Source organism: Mya arenaria, chromosome 2 (genome assembly GCF_026914265.1).
Source record: "Mya arenaria isolate MELC-2E11 chromosome 2, ASM2691426v1".
Classification (NCBI taxonomy): domain Eukaryota; kingdom Metazoa; phylum Mollusca; class Bivalvia; order Myida; family Myidae; genus Mya; species Mya arenaria.
Genome location: NC_069123.1, coordinates 67,086,129 through 67,103,390, shown reverse-complemented (window position 1 = coordinate 67,103,390; position 17,262 = coordinate 67,086,129). Strand labels below are relative to the sequence as shown.

General features: G+C 34.7%; 1 protein-coding gene across 3 annotated transcripts in view; it reads right to left on the bottom strand.

The window, feature by feature from the left end:
* The window catches only part of LOC128244762 (patched domain-containing protein 3-like), a 47,536-nt gene extending 33,383 nt beyond the window's left edge, over positions 1–14,153 (bottom strand). Inside the window, exons 1-2 of one of the 3 annotated variants that reach the window (XM_052962845.1) lie at positions 14,094–14,153; positions 16–462 (exon numbers count right to left, since the gene is read on the bottom strand). In XM_052962845.1, the coding sequence (XP_052818805.1) occupies positions 16–208 (193 nt within the window). In that variant the 5' untranslated portion in view covers positions 209–462; positions 14,094–14,153. Of the gene's footprint in view, positions 1–15; positions 463–10,228; positions 10,858–13,640; positions 13,943–14,093 lie in introns of those variants that run through there. The other 2 variants (XM_052962836.1, XM_052962826.1) reach the window with 2 other exon arrangements.
* Positions 14,154–17,262: the final 3,109 nt, after the last annotated feature.

The window sequence follows — 17,262 nt, the reverse complement described above, 5'->3', positions numbered from 1 at the left end:
ATTTTGAAACATTACCTTGTGGCAGGTACACATTTTGGGCCTTGATATCAGACTGCAACTTGATCATTCCTATTCCAAGACCACCGTTCACAAGGAGGGTAACAAAGATTACTTGCCAGGGGTAGCAAGCAACAAATCGGCCATAGCGAGCAAACACTGACCCAGTCTTCCGTTCCACATACTCATACAAATGATTTAGGTGTGGCATTATCCAATGAAATGATGCTGTTGTTTTCAGGGATCCGAGTTATATCCTTGCTTTCCCAATAAAATTTGTTCTTAGGGAGGATAGTTAATACGTATAGAAATAATTAGTTTGATCTTTTATCTATTCACAAGTCAACACTGAACGGACATTCAATTATTGGAGACAGGTTTTTAATGTATAGTTCTCATCAGCTGATCAACGTCAATAGCGGAAGACGTCTGTATCCATTTCTAAAATTCCAGTCTGCGATTATTCTGCAAAAAACATAAACAAGTTTCATTACTATTGTTCATGGAATATGTTCAAGTCCACAAGTGGCAGTATCAGACAGGGATAGTGAAATACGTTGATACAAATGTATACATGGCAAGTATGTATATTTACAATGTAATTATATATGCACAACAACAACAACAACAACAACAAAAACATCAGCAACAACAACACATATACTCATTCCATATATAATCATATAAAAAGAATACCATTCATGGTTGATATTGCCTTTTATGATCATATGAGAGCAAATATGAAAATGTGTAAAACCCAATGAACCTCAATATCAACAATAAAATGGAAACTACAGGGAAGATCCGAGCAGTCGAAATTGCTTATTGGCCCTAGTGTTAACGATCACAGTCTAAGTAAATGAACATCGTTTTCTGCTAACTGTAGGTCTCATTCAAGGTCTCAATAAACTCTTCCTACAAACCAAGTTTGGTCACAAAATGTAAACCCAAACTAAAAATATTCAGTTTCAACTGTTTTTTCTATTTTAAGTTACAGTGACCTTGACCCTAGAAGCCCCCCCAAATGAAATCTCATGAAATGTCTCCATAAACTTTCCCTATTTACCAAGTTTGGTAAGAGTATGTCAACCCAAACTAAAAACAAGAGGCCCAAAAGGGCCTATGCTCTACTGGCTGGGTTTGTGTGGTCAACATCACTGTTTTCCAAAAGAACCAACCCCTTATGGGTATCTGAATACTCAAAACTGAATACTGTATCATGAGCGTGTGCATTTATTACACAAAAGCATTTTTTATACTATCAAGGCCCATAATCTAATAATTTCAAAGCCCATAATCCAGGCATGCACGGTTTTTGAAAGAAACCGAGCTCTAATGGATATCCAAATACTGTACAAGTTTCATCAAGATACAATCAAAACTGAAGACTGTATCGTGTTAACAAGCAATTGTTTACAGACACACTGATTTTTTTTAATATAAAGGCCCATAATCTAGGCATGCATGGCCGGATCTGGCTGGTTTTCGAAAGGAACCAAGCTCTTATGGATATGATGGATATGTAGACACTGTATAAGTTTCATCAAGGTACAATCAAAACTGAAGGCTGCATCGTGTTAACGAGCAATTTCCTACTGACACACTGATTTTTCTATACTATCAAGGCCCATAATCTAGGCATACATGGGCAGATCTGGCTTGTTTTCGAAAGGAACCGAGCTCTAATGGATATGTAGATACTGTACAGGTTTCATCAAGATACAATCAAAACTGTATCGTGTTAACGAGGATTGTTTACGCACGGACACACATACTACGTACACATTACCATCGCATAAGCTCTTCTGGCCTTTGGCCAGTAGAGCTAAAAATCAGTTTCATCCATTGACCTTGACCCTAGGGGCTCCTAACGCAATCCCATGAAAGGTCTAAATAAAGTCTTCCATACATACCAAGTTTGGACACAATATGTCAACCCTAATTAAATATATTCAGATTCATAGGCGAGTTTGACGCCGCTAGAAGACACCCTCCAACCAGTCTGCATGAACAACGATGTACATCATTGTAATAACCAGGATTTGGTAGCCAATTGTATAAAACTGGTTATTTCTGGGGTTTTCAAAGTGAATCAAAATATTTATTGATTGGTCAACATGTATCCAATAATTAATTACTATCAGTGATTTTTTTTGGAATTTTTTTTACCGCCTGTGCCTTGCAAATTGGGGAAAAAAGTTGACTTAGGGAAAAAGTTCAAAGTCAGGCCAAAATAGCTGATACAATGGAAAATTTATTATAGATGTTTTAACTTTTTTATGCATACATTATGCTGTGAAAGGGTCAGTCTTGTCAATATTTTGTTTTTATTTCAAGAAATTCATCAGAATCGATATTCGTAAAATTAATGAAATGGAAATTTGAAAAATCCTCGATTATCACAGTCATTGAAATTAGACTTTTGGATGAACAAGCCAGAATTCTTATACTATTGCTTGGCATCAAATTTTTGAACAAGCCCTGCTATATAAAATTCAGAATTTGAGCAAGCCCGGAAGACACTTTACAAGTGCAGGGCTTGCTGGCTTGTGTTAATTTCGACCACTGTTTTCATTGTTATGTTACCTATTTTAATACTTCTGATACTTGTTTAAAAAGTAAACCTTGATGGAGTATTATACCTTAACTGAAATATACTGTAACGGTCGGCTGTAGGCAACAGATTAGTGTAACAGTCCGCTGTAGGCGGCAGATGTGCGTTCATAGTATAACATTCTGTTATAGAGGGAAGTACGTTCATAGTATGTATGTTAGCTTGGTTGGTAATATGCAAATTAGCAAAGCCTGGGTTCTGTATGGATTGAGAATTAACTGTATATAAAGACCAACAGACCCCTTCAGGGTCAAGCATTCTTTTCTCTGAAGGGATCTGTTGGTGTTTGTTTGACGTCGCACACTACAAATGATGGCAGCCATGGGATATTGACAACTGCTGGAACGTAGTTGCCTTACCCTTGAGTTTCCCAGACCAAGACTCGGGACGAGTCTTCTCGGAGGGAAAAGTAATGTAACAGTCAGCTGTAGGCGGTGGATAAGTGTAACAGTCCACTATAGGCGGCAGATGTGCCTTCATAGTATAACACTCCGTTATAGACGGAAGTATGTTCATAGTATGTATGTTATCTTGGTTGGTAATATGCAAATTAGCAAAGCCTGAGTTCTGTATGGATTGAGAATTAGTTGTATATAAAGACCAGTGGACCCCTTCAGGGTCGAGTATGCTTTTCTCTGAAGGGATCAGTTGGTGTTTGTGGAGGTCGCACGTTACAATACTCTATGGAACTGTTTTCTGGTACATTCGTGAGAATCGATCTACATTAAATTAATGAACAGAAAATTTGAAAAATCCTAGATTGTCATTGGCCCACGCAAAGATGCAAATATTATGAAGCAATTTTGTGCCAAATTGTCTTCGTAATATTTGTTATCTTTTATTTAAAATTTCTTTAATAATGTTTCTGTCCCGTAAGTCTGATGTACCGTATTTTATCGACTATAAGGCGATCCACTTATAAGACGACCCCCTAACTTTGCCCATGAAATGTGGTACTTTTTGTTTCGACTCATTTATAAGAAGGGGTCAATTTTTTAAGCAAATCTTAAATCCTTTAATTCCTCCAAATGTGTGAAAATGTTCAAGGTCAACAGACAATGATCGACTTTCGCAGTAAATTTGTTGTTTTGCGGTAAATTTGTTGTTTTGCTTGAATAAAATGGCGGGCAACTGTGAGCTCTCTATTTGGAGGTAGGTTAATATTAATAAGTACACGGTCACGCGTTTATTTTAAAGGTTTCAGGACAGGACGTTACTGATCAGAATTGAAATAATTCAACCCAATTCAAATCAAAAGATTGACCGTTATGTTGTGATCAATAAACCGTAACTAACACCATTAAAATAAATGGCTTCAACAGACTGCGAAAAGCTGAGGCAATGCACAAATAGGTGTTTGTTTAGCAATAGACAATATTGTCCCTTGATTGGCGACGATCATAAAGGATTTTTATTTGCATTGTCATTAGTCTGCATAATCACATTGGCAGTTAGGTACCTTCATCATATTAAGTTTCCAATTTACTGTTTTTATATATCTGTCAAACTAATTAAACAGACACGCGCCATGAGAAAAATTGCAGATCAAACGGTACACTGTGTGACGTCAGAGCATGCGCGGTGAAGAGATCTCGTGTTGTCGTTTACTTTATCGCCCCATACTTGCATAAGCAGACGTTATACCGGTTAAACAGTCGACTCGCTTATAAGACCCCCTACTTTCAGGTTAAAATCGGGACCCAATTTCCCCGTCTTAAAGTCGAGAAAATATGGTACATTATTGTCTCTGCTGTTGTTCAGATGACTAAATCTTTAATATATAATATTTGGTATGAAAGTGATTGTCATTTTATGAGGAATTCATTTATATTCTTTATAATACAGAACCTTTAAGTTATGCAATATTTCATACATTTTATTATTTCCTTTTACATCTGAAGGGTTTCATAAAGGTTCCTTATTCTTATAAGAACTGTAAGTTCTTAGGCCAGGGTTCGAATTTAGCACTCGCACACTCGCAAAATGCGAGCCAAAACTGAAAAATGCGAGTTGAATTTAAAGACACTCGCAAAAATTTGCGAGTTCAAATTTTGCAGAAAATGTGAAATCCTCGAAATAGATATGAACATAATCTGTGATCAATTCCTGCACAGTAGATATAAAACTAATTTTAGAAATGCCTACTTTCGTTTTCCAATAATCACACAGAAATTGATGACGTAGATTAATGTTATGCGCACAGGCAGCTGGTACTCGTTACTATGTATTTTTGTAGAATGGTCTTCCGTTTCCATTTTTGGCGCCGGTATTTAGCAATGCATATCGAGACACAGTCTGTATAATGATGACAAGCAAAAAGATAATTTGTTTAATGCGTGTTGATTTCAAGTCACCAACGGCTGATGGCAATGATCAATCAGTTCCAAAAACAGAAGCAAAATGAAATAATCCGTCCGTTAAAACTGTTTCGATGTGATAGAGGGAGTTGAACACCCTACGCTTGGTTCAAAATGAGCCTATCTTACACTCTTGGCCATGGAAGATACTTATAGTTCATAATGGACAGGGTTCTAATGGAATCCTTTCTTGATAACCATCTCGTAACTGAGAGAATAGGGAGAGTCTGTCCTTTGTTGTCCAGTGATATATGACATATTCGTTTCCTCCTCATACTGTGATGAGTCGGCTCAAAGGTCAGACACTGCGCTTTTACATGGCATATGTATATTTTGCATAGATGTGAAAAAAAGAAAGTAAGTTATTGAAACCTGAGTGCATGGTGAGACAACTTCTTGATTTAAACAATGATTTTTACAATGCATGAAATATTTAGCATGAAGATCAAGGTCAGTAAATCGAGCCTGAACACCAGTTAGGCTATTACTTGGCTACTCATTGTCGATTCACCATCAAATACTTTCCCTCGACAATTGTGACGACTGTGCCCCATTGTTATTGGCTGCAGTGATGTAAACTGCGCAATATTTGGTTTGGAAAGTTTTTCATTATATGTGCTTATAAATCCAGTTCTTAAAAAGAGTTATTACTTCCGTTTGGGCGATTTTGGACTTTTAACCATCTCCCTCTGAGAGGACTTCCTCCTGCTGAAAGTTTTATAATAAGATGAATGTTCCGTGTCAACATGTCTGTTTGCTTATATTATAACGCATGTTCCCTGCTTGTTAAACAAGCGTGCTCTACATTTAGCAACCGGAGCTTTTCATTTCAGCTAAAAAAAATACATTATATTTTCTACATGTAGCTGAGATTTAAGCATGTATAAAATGGAACATGCAATTATTCGTTTATAAAATTTGTATATATTGTCTAGGCTATTATAAATATAAAATATTTGAAATTCATGCGGAATAAATAGAATAATAGGGAGTGCCATTCTATACTGGCTAAGGTCACAAATCTGAACACTTTTTGGGGTTTTTCACAATTTTTTTGTAGTGTTTTTGTTGTAATAAGTTAAAATTTCGTATGAAACATTTTTGGTTAATGTGACATCTGTCAAAGTACAATCTCATCAATCTTGTGTCAAAAATCGTTCATTTTATGGACATTAAATCACCCTTAAATTTATGCTATGGAGGGCACAAATACCAAATACTTGCAAAGCGAAAATACATGGTCATACAATTATAATTAAAAAGTATGCTACATATTAAATAAACACTTAGCTGTAATGTTGTTTATTGTAACATTGTAGATCTAGTCGTTTCACGAATTCAGAAGTCGATCTTAATAGTTTTCTTTGCATTAATTATTTTTATTTATTTTATTTATTGGCTTGCTCTCCAAACTTTAACCAAGGCAGCTGCCTTGGTGTGCGTAAGTGTGGCTTGGTGTTACAGTACCAAACTGTTACACATATATTAAGTTTTGCTTTTTGTGCATGCGCGCTACAATTATGATTTCTAGCCGAAGTAAAATGTGATTTTGAAACAACTTGAAACTTTTGGAATTTAACGCCTTAAATTTTTTACCTAATGGAAAGATTTGGTACCTGCTGAAACTTTTCAAACACCTGTTGATTTAAATCAGGTGCTTGAAATGACACTTCCAAAATGGGCTGTCAGACTTTTCAACCCCAAGACTTTTCAACCCCTTTGTCATTTGTGAAATCAAAGACTTTTCAACCCCTTTGTCATTTCAACCCCTAAAAGTGCTAAGACTTTTCAACCCTCCCTAAAACAAAGACTTTTCAACCACTAATAAACGAAGACTCTTCAACCCCTTAATTTCTCACCTTTTTAAAAAAATAACTACAACAGTAAACAATTAATTTTGAAATTTCTTCTAAAAATCAAGAATAAAAATATAACAGACAGAAAATATGTACATTGTAATACATACAAAATATACCTACTTGAAACACATGATAATACAATAATTCATAAAATATTTACATTGAAATACATATCAAAAAATGCTTGACTGTCCATTTAGCTATTTAGTCACTTAGGTTAGACATAAATCTTCCCTATCTCCCTGAGGAAATCCTCACAAAATATTTCATGTGCATGGAACTGCTCCCTAAATTAATTGAAACAACATATTTTCTTCTTTTAGTTTTTTTAAACACTTTTTAAAACATCTTTTGTCATCAATAAAAAAAACAATAAATAGAGTTGGAATTCAAATAAAATTCTTCATAATATCTAGATTCAGCAGACAAAGTTTAAGAAATACAAAAGTATACATTGAGTTCAAAGTTGTTAGAAATGTGTTATAGATTGAGTTTCAAATGCTGTCAAATTACAAATAGAATACTGCCTAACATAGAATTATAATTTAATATGTCAAGCCATTGAAGATGAAACATTTTTAAACAGTGAATAAACAACATTATGCTAATAATATCAAAAATCTCCGGAAGAGAATAAACATTTTTTATTACTACTGCTAAATGCTTTTAAAATGTGTTGATAAAATGTTACATATAAATGATATAATGTATAGCATAAGGTATGGATATAGGTTATGAAATGACCGATCCCACAAAAATAATAGGGGTTGAAGTCTTTCATATATATAGGGGTTGAAATCGCGAGTGTCCGTGAACTACTCGCTGACTGGTACAGTATCGTTTAAAATGTTGGCAGTTTTTATTTTTAACAATTCAAGTCAGAAATGGTGCATTTTGAGCGTGTTTTACTTCTTTTTTCTCTGATATCGACATAAAAAGTAACTGGAATCAGATAGTTATGATGCTGATTTAGTCCAAATAATTGTTAGTTGACAGATTTTTTTTTACAATTTTCGATATGGCAAATCCTTCATGTACAAATTGTTTTTTTCGAAAGTAGGTAGTTATTCCGATCGGGATTCCGGGTTAAAGCATACTGCGTCTAGAAAATATCATAAAAACAAGAAATATTACCAGGTAATGTTATTTTATATAACTGTAGTTCCATACACAAAAAATAAATATCCAACAATTAATTATGAGTTTGACGGGTTTTCTTCATTTCATTCTTTCAAAACATAAAAATATAGACATGAAGGCACCTGCAAGGCTTCAGGGCACAATTTTAAAACAATCGGAACATTTCGGCCATGGCCGAGTTGTTACGATTGTATTTAAGAGGTCTATCTCGAAGCTTGTCGAAGGTGGTCGAGTTATTAGGATTGGGTCGAGTTGTTCCGCTTGGCATAATTGTTGTCTGTGTCAGTCAACTTTCGTTTAATTGGAAAGGTAAATAATGTGTTTAAATGCATTAAATGCTTGTTTTGTGCAAAATAACTTTTCACTTACATGGTAAAATATGAATATAAACCTTTATGATCAAGTTCAACCATAAAATACTTCACTTAATACAATTTCAATATTTTTCATTCAACACCCCCGGTTTTTGTACAAACCCGTTTAGACCACAGTTACTTGGTATTTGGACTGCATTTTTTGGCCAGTCGAGTGATTGGTCCCTATGGTGATCTCTTGGACTGAGAATCATAAAAACATGTGTTTTAGTACTCTATGATACACATAATAAATAAGTACGGTAATCAACTTTTGGTCGTTTATTTGTATACATTAAATATTTTGAAATTTCATACAATCTTTATCATTCACAAGTTATGAAGGTTAGCAGATTTCAGATTTAGACATGTGTATGGAAACGAGCTCAGATCTACAAGATTTTTTCAATAAAACCTTCATAACTTGTGAATGATAAAGATTGTATGAAATATAAAAGTATTTAATATGTAAAAATAAACGACCAAAAGTGGATTATTTGTTTATTATGTGTATCATAAAGTACTAAAACACATATTTTTTTTATTCTCAGTCCAAGAGATCACCCTACAGTACTGGTAGGGACCAATCGCTCGACTGGCCAAAAATGCCGTCCAAATACCAAGTAACTGTGGTTTAGACGTTACGATTGTAAGAATCCTGTATAACACGTCTATTATTTTACTATTTTTAGCATGAACCACAAGGGGAACAACTCAAATTGACTCAATTTTTACTGTTCCAAAAACTGGTAACAAAATGGAGGGATTTTAGTCGGTTCCATTTACGCCATTTTAAGGTGTTAAAACATTAGTTTGAAGCAAAACAAATGACTGATGGTTAAAGTTGATACTTTGATCTTGTGGTGCACGCTATTCTCAAATAATAAATTGCAAAAAATACTGGAAAATTATTTTTTGAAAATTTTAGATTTAGTTAAAAATGGGTTAAAGATTCTGCACCAATGCAAAAATATAATAGAAGTATAGTTTCATACCCTATCTTTAAAGTAATGCAAAAAAATCCACATTAATGGGCTGTAAGATATTAAAATTTGACCATTGTATGTAAATATTTTTGTGTATAATAAGTATTTTTAGTGTTATAGTTTGCATATTTTTGTGAAAAATGCTTCTTTTGGTTTCTTTACTGCAGAAATGCTCATTATCAATAAAACCTGAAAAATTAAGTGTGTATAGATTTCGGGCGTCAACTATTTCGGACGAATATTTAAAAGTTTGCTTTAAGGGTTTAGTGTCAATTTATCTACTTTGTTTTGATTGAATTTGATACTATTTTATTTTTTGTAATAAATTGTAAGTGAAATAATGAAAATCTTTACATTAAAACTATAATTATGTATGACATTTTTAGTTTATGGATACTGAAATGATTTTTTGGTAAAAGAACCGGTATTCTAATTCAGTAAAATAAAATTGAATATGGTAATATTAAAATTATTTCAGATTTATGGAACTTAAACATTAATGCTTAAACTTGCAACAAGTGTTTAATATTCATTGCATCATACTGGTATCAACATTTAATGTATTTAATTTTAAAGGAAGTGTTTGGTTAGTAAAGTAATACTAATAGTGTGGCTTATTGAAGATTTCAAAATGACATAAATCATTTTATATTTTTTGTTTTCAAATTTGAAAATTTAAACTGTTCTGAACTTCTGTAAAATTGAATAATATTGCAATATTTAAAAAATCAATGGTTCATGCTACTATTTTTAGAATAGATGCTGATTCTGCCAAACATCCGATCCTAAAGCGAGTGCCTTTCAATAAGTTCATAGTTCAAATATATTGCTGTTTCGCTTCCATGTTTATCATTTCTGCATTTCTGTACCAGTATGCTATGTTCAACAGTTATATTGTTAGAAATAAAAACGTCTCACATACCTTATTTCTCTCAGCTCTTTTTGAGAAACACTCATTCTGATTTCAGGAAATACGGTCCGTTATTTAGTAGATGTAAACCCCGTTTCACTTTATACGCTAATGTATATCAGTTTGAGGTGTAAATATAGTTCAGTCTAAATATAGCACAGACACGAGATGAGTCATATGGAGGCTATTCGTTGCCAAACGTGTTAATTCCCACAATGTGCTTCTTAATCGTTCAAAATATATCTTACATATGTCAATGTAGACGTGCTATTTGTTGTTCTATGCGTCAGTTTTTCCGTATTTGAGTTTACATTTGTCATTATAGGGTACAAAATGGTTATTTGCCAGACCTAGACTGTATAAACTCACTAAAACATCGATCGTATAACTTGCCTTGAACAATATGATGATGTAATTTAGAAAGTCGAATCATGCATACAGTATGTAAACCTGCAATCGTACAGTCGACACTCGCATTCGTGAAATGAACACTTGCAGTTCTTTTACAAAGTCAAAAATATAGCCCGGAATTAACATCAATTGGGTTTTCCCATGCCGGTACAAATAAAAGGTGAATTTCGAGCTATTGAAATTCATGTAACAGTCCAATGTCTATTGTTTCCGAAGTAAAGGTTTATTACAACGGTTTAATTTTGTTTGTACCAGGAATAGGTTGGGAAAACCAGAATAGCTATAATTCCGGGCTACAACCAAGTTCAGAAATACAAGGATAGACGATTTCGCCTATACCTTATATGGTAAATGTCACAAAAAAACGAAAGTGAATGGGCGGAGCTAACGCTTCGGATTTTCTTTCGTTTATTTCCGTAGAATCAAGCAAGAGAGATAACATCTTCGCCTACGGTCAAATCCCAGTCGGAGCACTCTCTCTTTATTTCACAATAAATACTTCATCTTTTATTTTATTATGAAGATCAATGTTCTTGAATGGGTTATATGTCACCATATTATTCAGTCAATGGCATTTGGGTGTATCTGAGCTGGGATTTGTAGTGCCACTGTCAGTTTTTAGATTATTTAATAGGGACTTTTTAAAGGCCATCGGATAATGAGCATAGTCTTTCTCCTAAGAATTCCCCCAAGCAAGCATTTTTTTATTTATTTTATTTATGAGTGGACCATGGACGGATCTTCCAGAGGAAGAACAGCTCTCCAACCTAATTGTGCCCCAAGTTACTGGTTCCGCCACTGTCAGGGGCGTACCTAGCCATACGCCAGTACGCATGTGCGTATACATCAGTATTAGCTCCTAGAAATGACAAGAGCTCAAAATCGAAATCTATAATATTTAACACTTAAAAGCTAAGGTAGTGAACATACATGTGTATACAGTGTTGTCTTTTTTTTCATAATTTCAAAGACTGCTGGCGTCCAAAATGCTCCAATATGGATCTGTGAAAAACTCTTTTTTAATATTCTTGAAAGCGGGAGACCTCTCCGGCCCCCGCACAATTTGATATATTAAGAATAAACTAATAAAATATCGTTAAATGACGAAACATTACTCAAGAATACACGCGTTAAGTTCAAAATGCTACCTTCAGGTACTTTCCTGACTTAGTCATTCTTAAATGCAGTCCACGCCTGAATGCGCTATTTTTTTCCGCTCCTAATTGGCAAGGGCCGCTTCACCTAAATGTGAAAAAAGTCCGGAGACCTGACTGTTGTGTGTGGGTGGGGTATTAAAAGGTAGCAGCAAGTATTTTTGTTTATTAGCAATATATGAAATTGCATCTATATGAGTGTTACAAATTATAACTGTTCCTACCGTACTCTATTAGACTTACCTGGTCCTTCGTTTTAAGCCCGGGGCGTAGCTAGCACTCTATTCATAATTTTGCTAGGGGATACGGGGCATGCCCCCTCGGAAAAGTTTGAAAAACATGGTGCAATCTGGTGCATTCTTGGCGTTCTGAGGTGCTTTAATTAGTACTAGAGAATGGACAGTATTTGGATCATGGAGTCAAGTACGCATACTGATTTTTTTATATATTTTTGTCAGAATCATGTTGATTCAGCCGCGTACAAGCGTATAGGCAGCTACGCACCTGCAAGCTTGAAAAAAATATATAAATATCTATAAAAAAAACACGCCGTGATGTGGCTTAAATTTCATTTCCGGTACAGTAACGAAAATGTATGAAGACATTTTAAACCACGACCAATACGGATCAGACACTTCGGACCTTGCTCAGGAATACTTCGGACCATGATGTTTTGTTTCTAGTTTAGGTCCAGTTTGTTTTATAAATATACATACTTTATCATTCAGATGGTTCAATCATTTCTTCTTAATAGATAATCGTTACCAAATCATAGTCCAAAGTGTCTACCCATAATAAGGTTCGCAATATCCATGGTCCAAAGTGTCCAAAATTGATTTAAATAGTGCCGATTGATAGCGGAAATTTCCGAGAGATGAAAGGAGGAGCAAAGACCGTGGTTAAGGCGGAGCTTTCTATAAATAAAATAAAATCCATCTAGAAAACATGTTCAACTGCGAATGAAAAGTCACCATCATACAATGTACTTCGTAGAACTACGAACTCAAATCTGTCTTCTACAAACCGCAACGTAAAAATCGGCATGTGACTTTTACAGAATGACGAGTGCTTACCATCAACAACTCTATAAACACGACTGAATCTTTTGTTGAGTAGATGCAAAAAGAATAAAACTCCAATCGGCACAATGAAAAATGCAAACATACAATCGATGTGTCGGCGTTTGTAAAATGTACATAGGTAAATCATAAATGTTACAAACATAAAATACACACATACACTTCTGGACTTTTGGCAACGAATAGCCTCCATAGAGTCAACCTAGCAGTTTTCAGGTAATTTCGGTTCCGGTTATTTGGGGCGTAAACTTTTCGTACATCTGAAATCGACGACGGTGACGATGATGACAATGATGATGATGATGATGATGATGATGATGATGATGATGATGATGGTGAGATGATGATGATGATGAGGAGGAGGCGGGATGATGATGAGGAGGAAAAGGTGGAGGAGGAGGAGGACGACGACGATGATGATGATGATGATGATGATGATGTGTGTAATGATTGTAATGATTAACATAGATCTATGCGAAAAACGTACTACAGTATAATTTTTACGAATTAAGATGTTATACTACCAGTTATACTACCAGGGGCGGTATTGCCGTTAGAGGGGGCGTCTTTGAGTTTTGAGGAACTCCCCTATCTTTTTAACAATGTCTAGTCAGAAATTATGAATTTGAATTTCAGTGAGCGTATTTTAGTGTTTTTTTTCTCCGAATTCGACATAAAAAGTAAACTTGGATGATTTTAGGGGAAATCGCTAGTGACTACGTACGATGTTAAGTAAGAAGAATTGCAATCATTTAAAAGAAATAGAACCGTTTCACATACCTTCAGCAAGTGTAATTGTCACATCAGTGTTCTGCCTCTGGCTAATAAAAACTCAACCATTCTTTTCCCCACAAAAGCTAATCAATACCAACTACTGATGGATGTTGATATACAGTCCGATTGTATATGATATGAATCACTACGGAAACTAATATCGCACACTCTTTGGTAAAATACTATTAATACTCAGAAATTATTTTAAGTTATGTTCTTCTTCCTTGAATTTTATTAAAGGAAGTTTGCAGTATTATCTACATGTACTGGTTTCCCCAATAACCTTCACCAGTAACGATCACGCGACACTGAAGCCTTTGTGCTGGGGTCTTTCTCAAAACACACATAGGCAGCTTAGTGTTAACAAACAGTTTCAACATTTCTTGTTAACAATAGTGCATTTCCTCTCAAAGGTACAAATCAAATTAAAAACAACAACAAACAAACAAATAAACTTACATAAACCAATGAACAAAACTGCATTGATATAGTTATTACCGACTATTAGAGCTTCCTAGTGAAATAGCCCCCAAGTCAAAAAGCCCCCATTTTGGTCAAATAGCCCCCACTCGCTTTTTAAAATTGGTCAAATAGCCCCCAACAATTTATCTGATTGGCATATATGTCTTTGTAACTATACACAGTTCAATGTTATATCACGCAACCAGTGACATAAGACATAAGACTGCTGACAAAAGAGCAGATTGCGGTTGTCATATTTACGATCGCAAAATTGATGTTATGTGGCTAATAGCGTTACTAACGTTTTAAGTATATATATACATACAAACTTTGCGAACGTAAATATGACAACCGCAATCAGCTCTGTTGTCAGCAGTCTTATGTCACTGTCAAATACATATGTATGTACCTGACCGACACGCAAAATCTGTACACATATTGTGTTAACTGTGCTGCTGTATTGTGCTTTACCTTGTTGTTTTATTTAAACATTATATAACCCATGAATTTATAATATCACGGTGGAGAACCCACGTGACTTATTTGGTAAGGTGCACGGCAACAAATGTCAACAAGTCTCGATTCAGGTAAGGTTTTTAAAGATAACTTTATTAAAAGTTGGAGAATTTTTGTAAAATAAAGACCATAAACCCCGCATTTAAGAGCTCTATCCACGGTAATAAAGAACTTTCTCTAATATTCTAAAGTTTTCCTGAAAATCTTGACCAACTGATTTCTCAGAGTTGAAATCTAAGGCAAAGTACACGGCTTTTGACAAATCTATCGCTTTACTTCATGTTCATACACAAATCTTATTTTAAGCAAATTTTATGTATTTTAAAGTTTTCAGCGTGTATGGTTGAACTTCTTATAGTTATTTCAAAGGCGAAAATTAACTAAAACCAAATTGATAAAGTACACGGACATTTTAGGTTTGATAAAGTACACGGTCGTTTACAACCTTCAGTGTATATACTCATTATTTCACTGACTGGTGCTAAAACGAGTTATTATAAAAAAAAATATTATTTCTATTCTTCAAATTCATTATTTAACATTGCTCCATGTTTGAAAAGACGCATTGTAATGAAGTGGCAATGGAAGAATGAACGCATTTTAACAGTTAGACCGACGGAGTCGACTAAATGATGGGCTCATTTTCATGAATCATGGAAACATGTGTTATCACACTAAAATTCAGTCCCGTATTTTAACAAAATATTCGCAATTGACATATTAAGGGCTTTTTGTAAAGGGTGTTCCACTTCTTTTTCGTATCGTATATGTAAAACGTGTTTGTATTCATGGTAAACAGTAACACATAACTGCTTAATAACTCCATTTTGTCAATTTTGAGAAAGAAAAGTGTTCTTGTACTTTTAATGTCTTCGATTGCTAGCTGATTTGATAGACTTATGATTTTGTGACATTTGTTTCATTTCAGAATATGAAGACTCCGACTTTATGCAAAGAATGCGGAATGGCATTTAAAAAATACACACAAAAACATCTAGTAGACCACGATAGAAGGCGTTCTGGTCAATTGCCATCGTTTTTGCGGGAAAGTGTTTTCACAGACACAGGTTAGTTTTTAGCTTTATTTTTTTCGCAGAGAAATAAGAATATACTAACAGTTATACTTTTTATTATGACTCCCCTCGTGTAGAGGTTAAGATTTGCCGTCGTCTGACTGTGTTTTCAACGTTTTTTAGGGGTTGCGTTTTTCACATAATAATGTGGTCCGTGTTTCAGTGGACAGGGTCGTTTAGTTTTATGATGCTGATTACACGATCAGACACTTATTGCGTGGCAGTAATATAGTGTTTTTTATAAATTATATTCAAGTACTGACATTGCCAGCATTTCTCGCTAACTTGTGACAGTATTTGTCTTTTTATAGGTGCAGCAATCATGGCGAGACAAAGTTGCACGTTTGCAAATATTGTGGCAAAACTGCTCTTGCAAGACTTGAAGATACACGAAAGACGCAAATTGGGTGACACGACCAATCTCAGTGATCAGATTTCTACTAGACACAGGGGAATGACACGTCACAAATGTCTACAGTGGCGCTCCGCATTCAAGTTCAAATCTGGACTCAGCAGGCACGTTAAGGCGAAACACACCTAATCAGGACACTGAAAGATCACAATGGTCTAGTTAGAAGTGCATTCCAGTATGTTGCAGAGTTAAAATAACGTTTTGATGAGTTTAACATTTTAATAAGATAAATAACCAAACGTACTGTTACCAAATGGTGCTCTTTCAAAATGTTCGTTTGTCTTACAGAACTGAAAAAAATGCTGTGTAAAATTAGTATGAAAACGGATTGAGCGTAACAATTTTTCACAAGGTTTAGAGATGCATTGTTGTCATTTTCCCATTGATGTCCTATAAACACTTAACTGCATGTATCTTATATAATTCAGAAAGCTTTGAAACATAATTATTTTGTAATCACATTTCAGCCTTTAGTCTAGAACATTCTAATGTCCCATGCTCAGCTCTTATCTAGATGTTCAAGTCTTAGTCCTAGCCTGTAAGTTGGTAATATAGTGTGCTCTTATTCCTCCATGCTGTTTCCCATCTAACTCCGAGCCTCCATCTATACAATGAGTTCCTGTAATCATGGCGGCAAGAAATGTTTTGATTCTGGATAAATAGTCAAATATTATATTAAAAATAGGATCTTACATAAGATTTCATTGGGTCTTAGTGATAATAATGAACTGCAGAACATATAAATGTCAGAAACAAGAGAATTAAAGCGTAAAAGGAGAAATACTAAAGGATCTTCGTCTAGTGAACAAGGTGAACAACATGAGAACAAAGACAAGATGGCGACCAGCACCGATGTAAACAATTCGAAGAGTAACAAAACGAGCAAAAAGGGAAAAGGTAACAACAAAACGTTTACCCCAGCAACTGCTTCAAGCTTTGCAAGTACACCACAAACTCCGCAAACTAGTGTGGGGTTTAGTGGGTTGGCTCAGACATCGCCATTCGTTTTTCCGGTGAACACTGTGAATGCACATTTAAATCCATTCCAAATCCCTAGAACAATGGAACACCAGAGTCCAGACACTACAAAGTATTCCAAATGATATGATGTCTAAAATTGACATTATTCTGAGTAAAATTAGCAAATTAGATGTCATTGAATCAC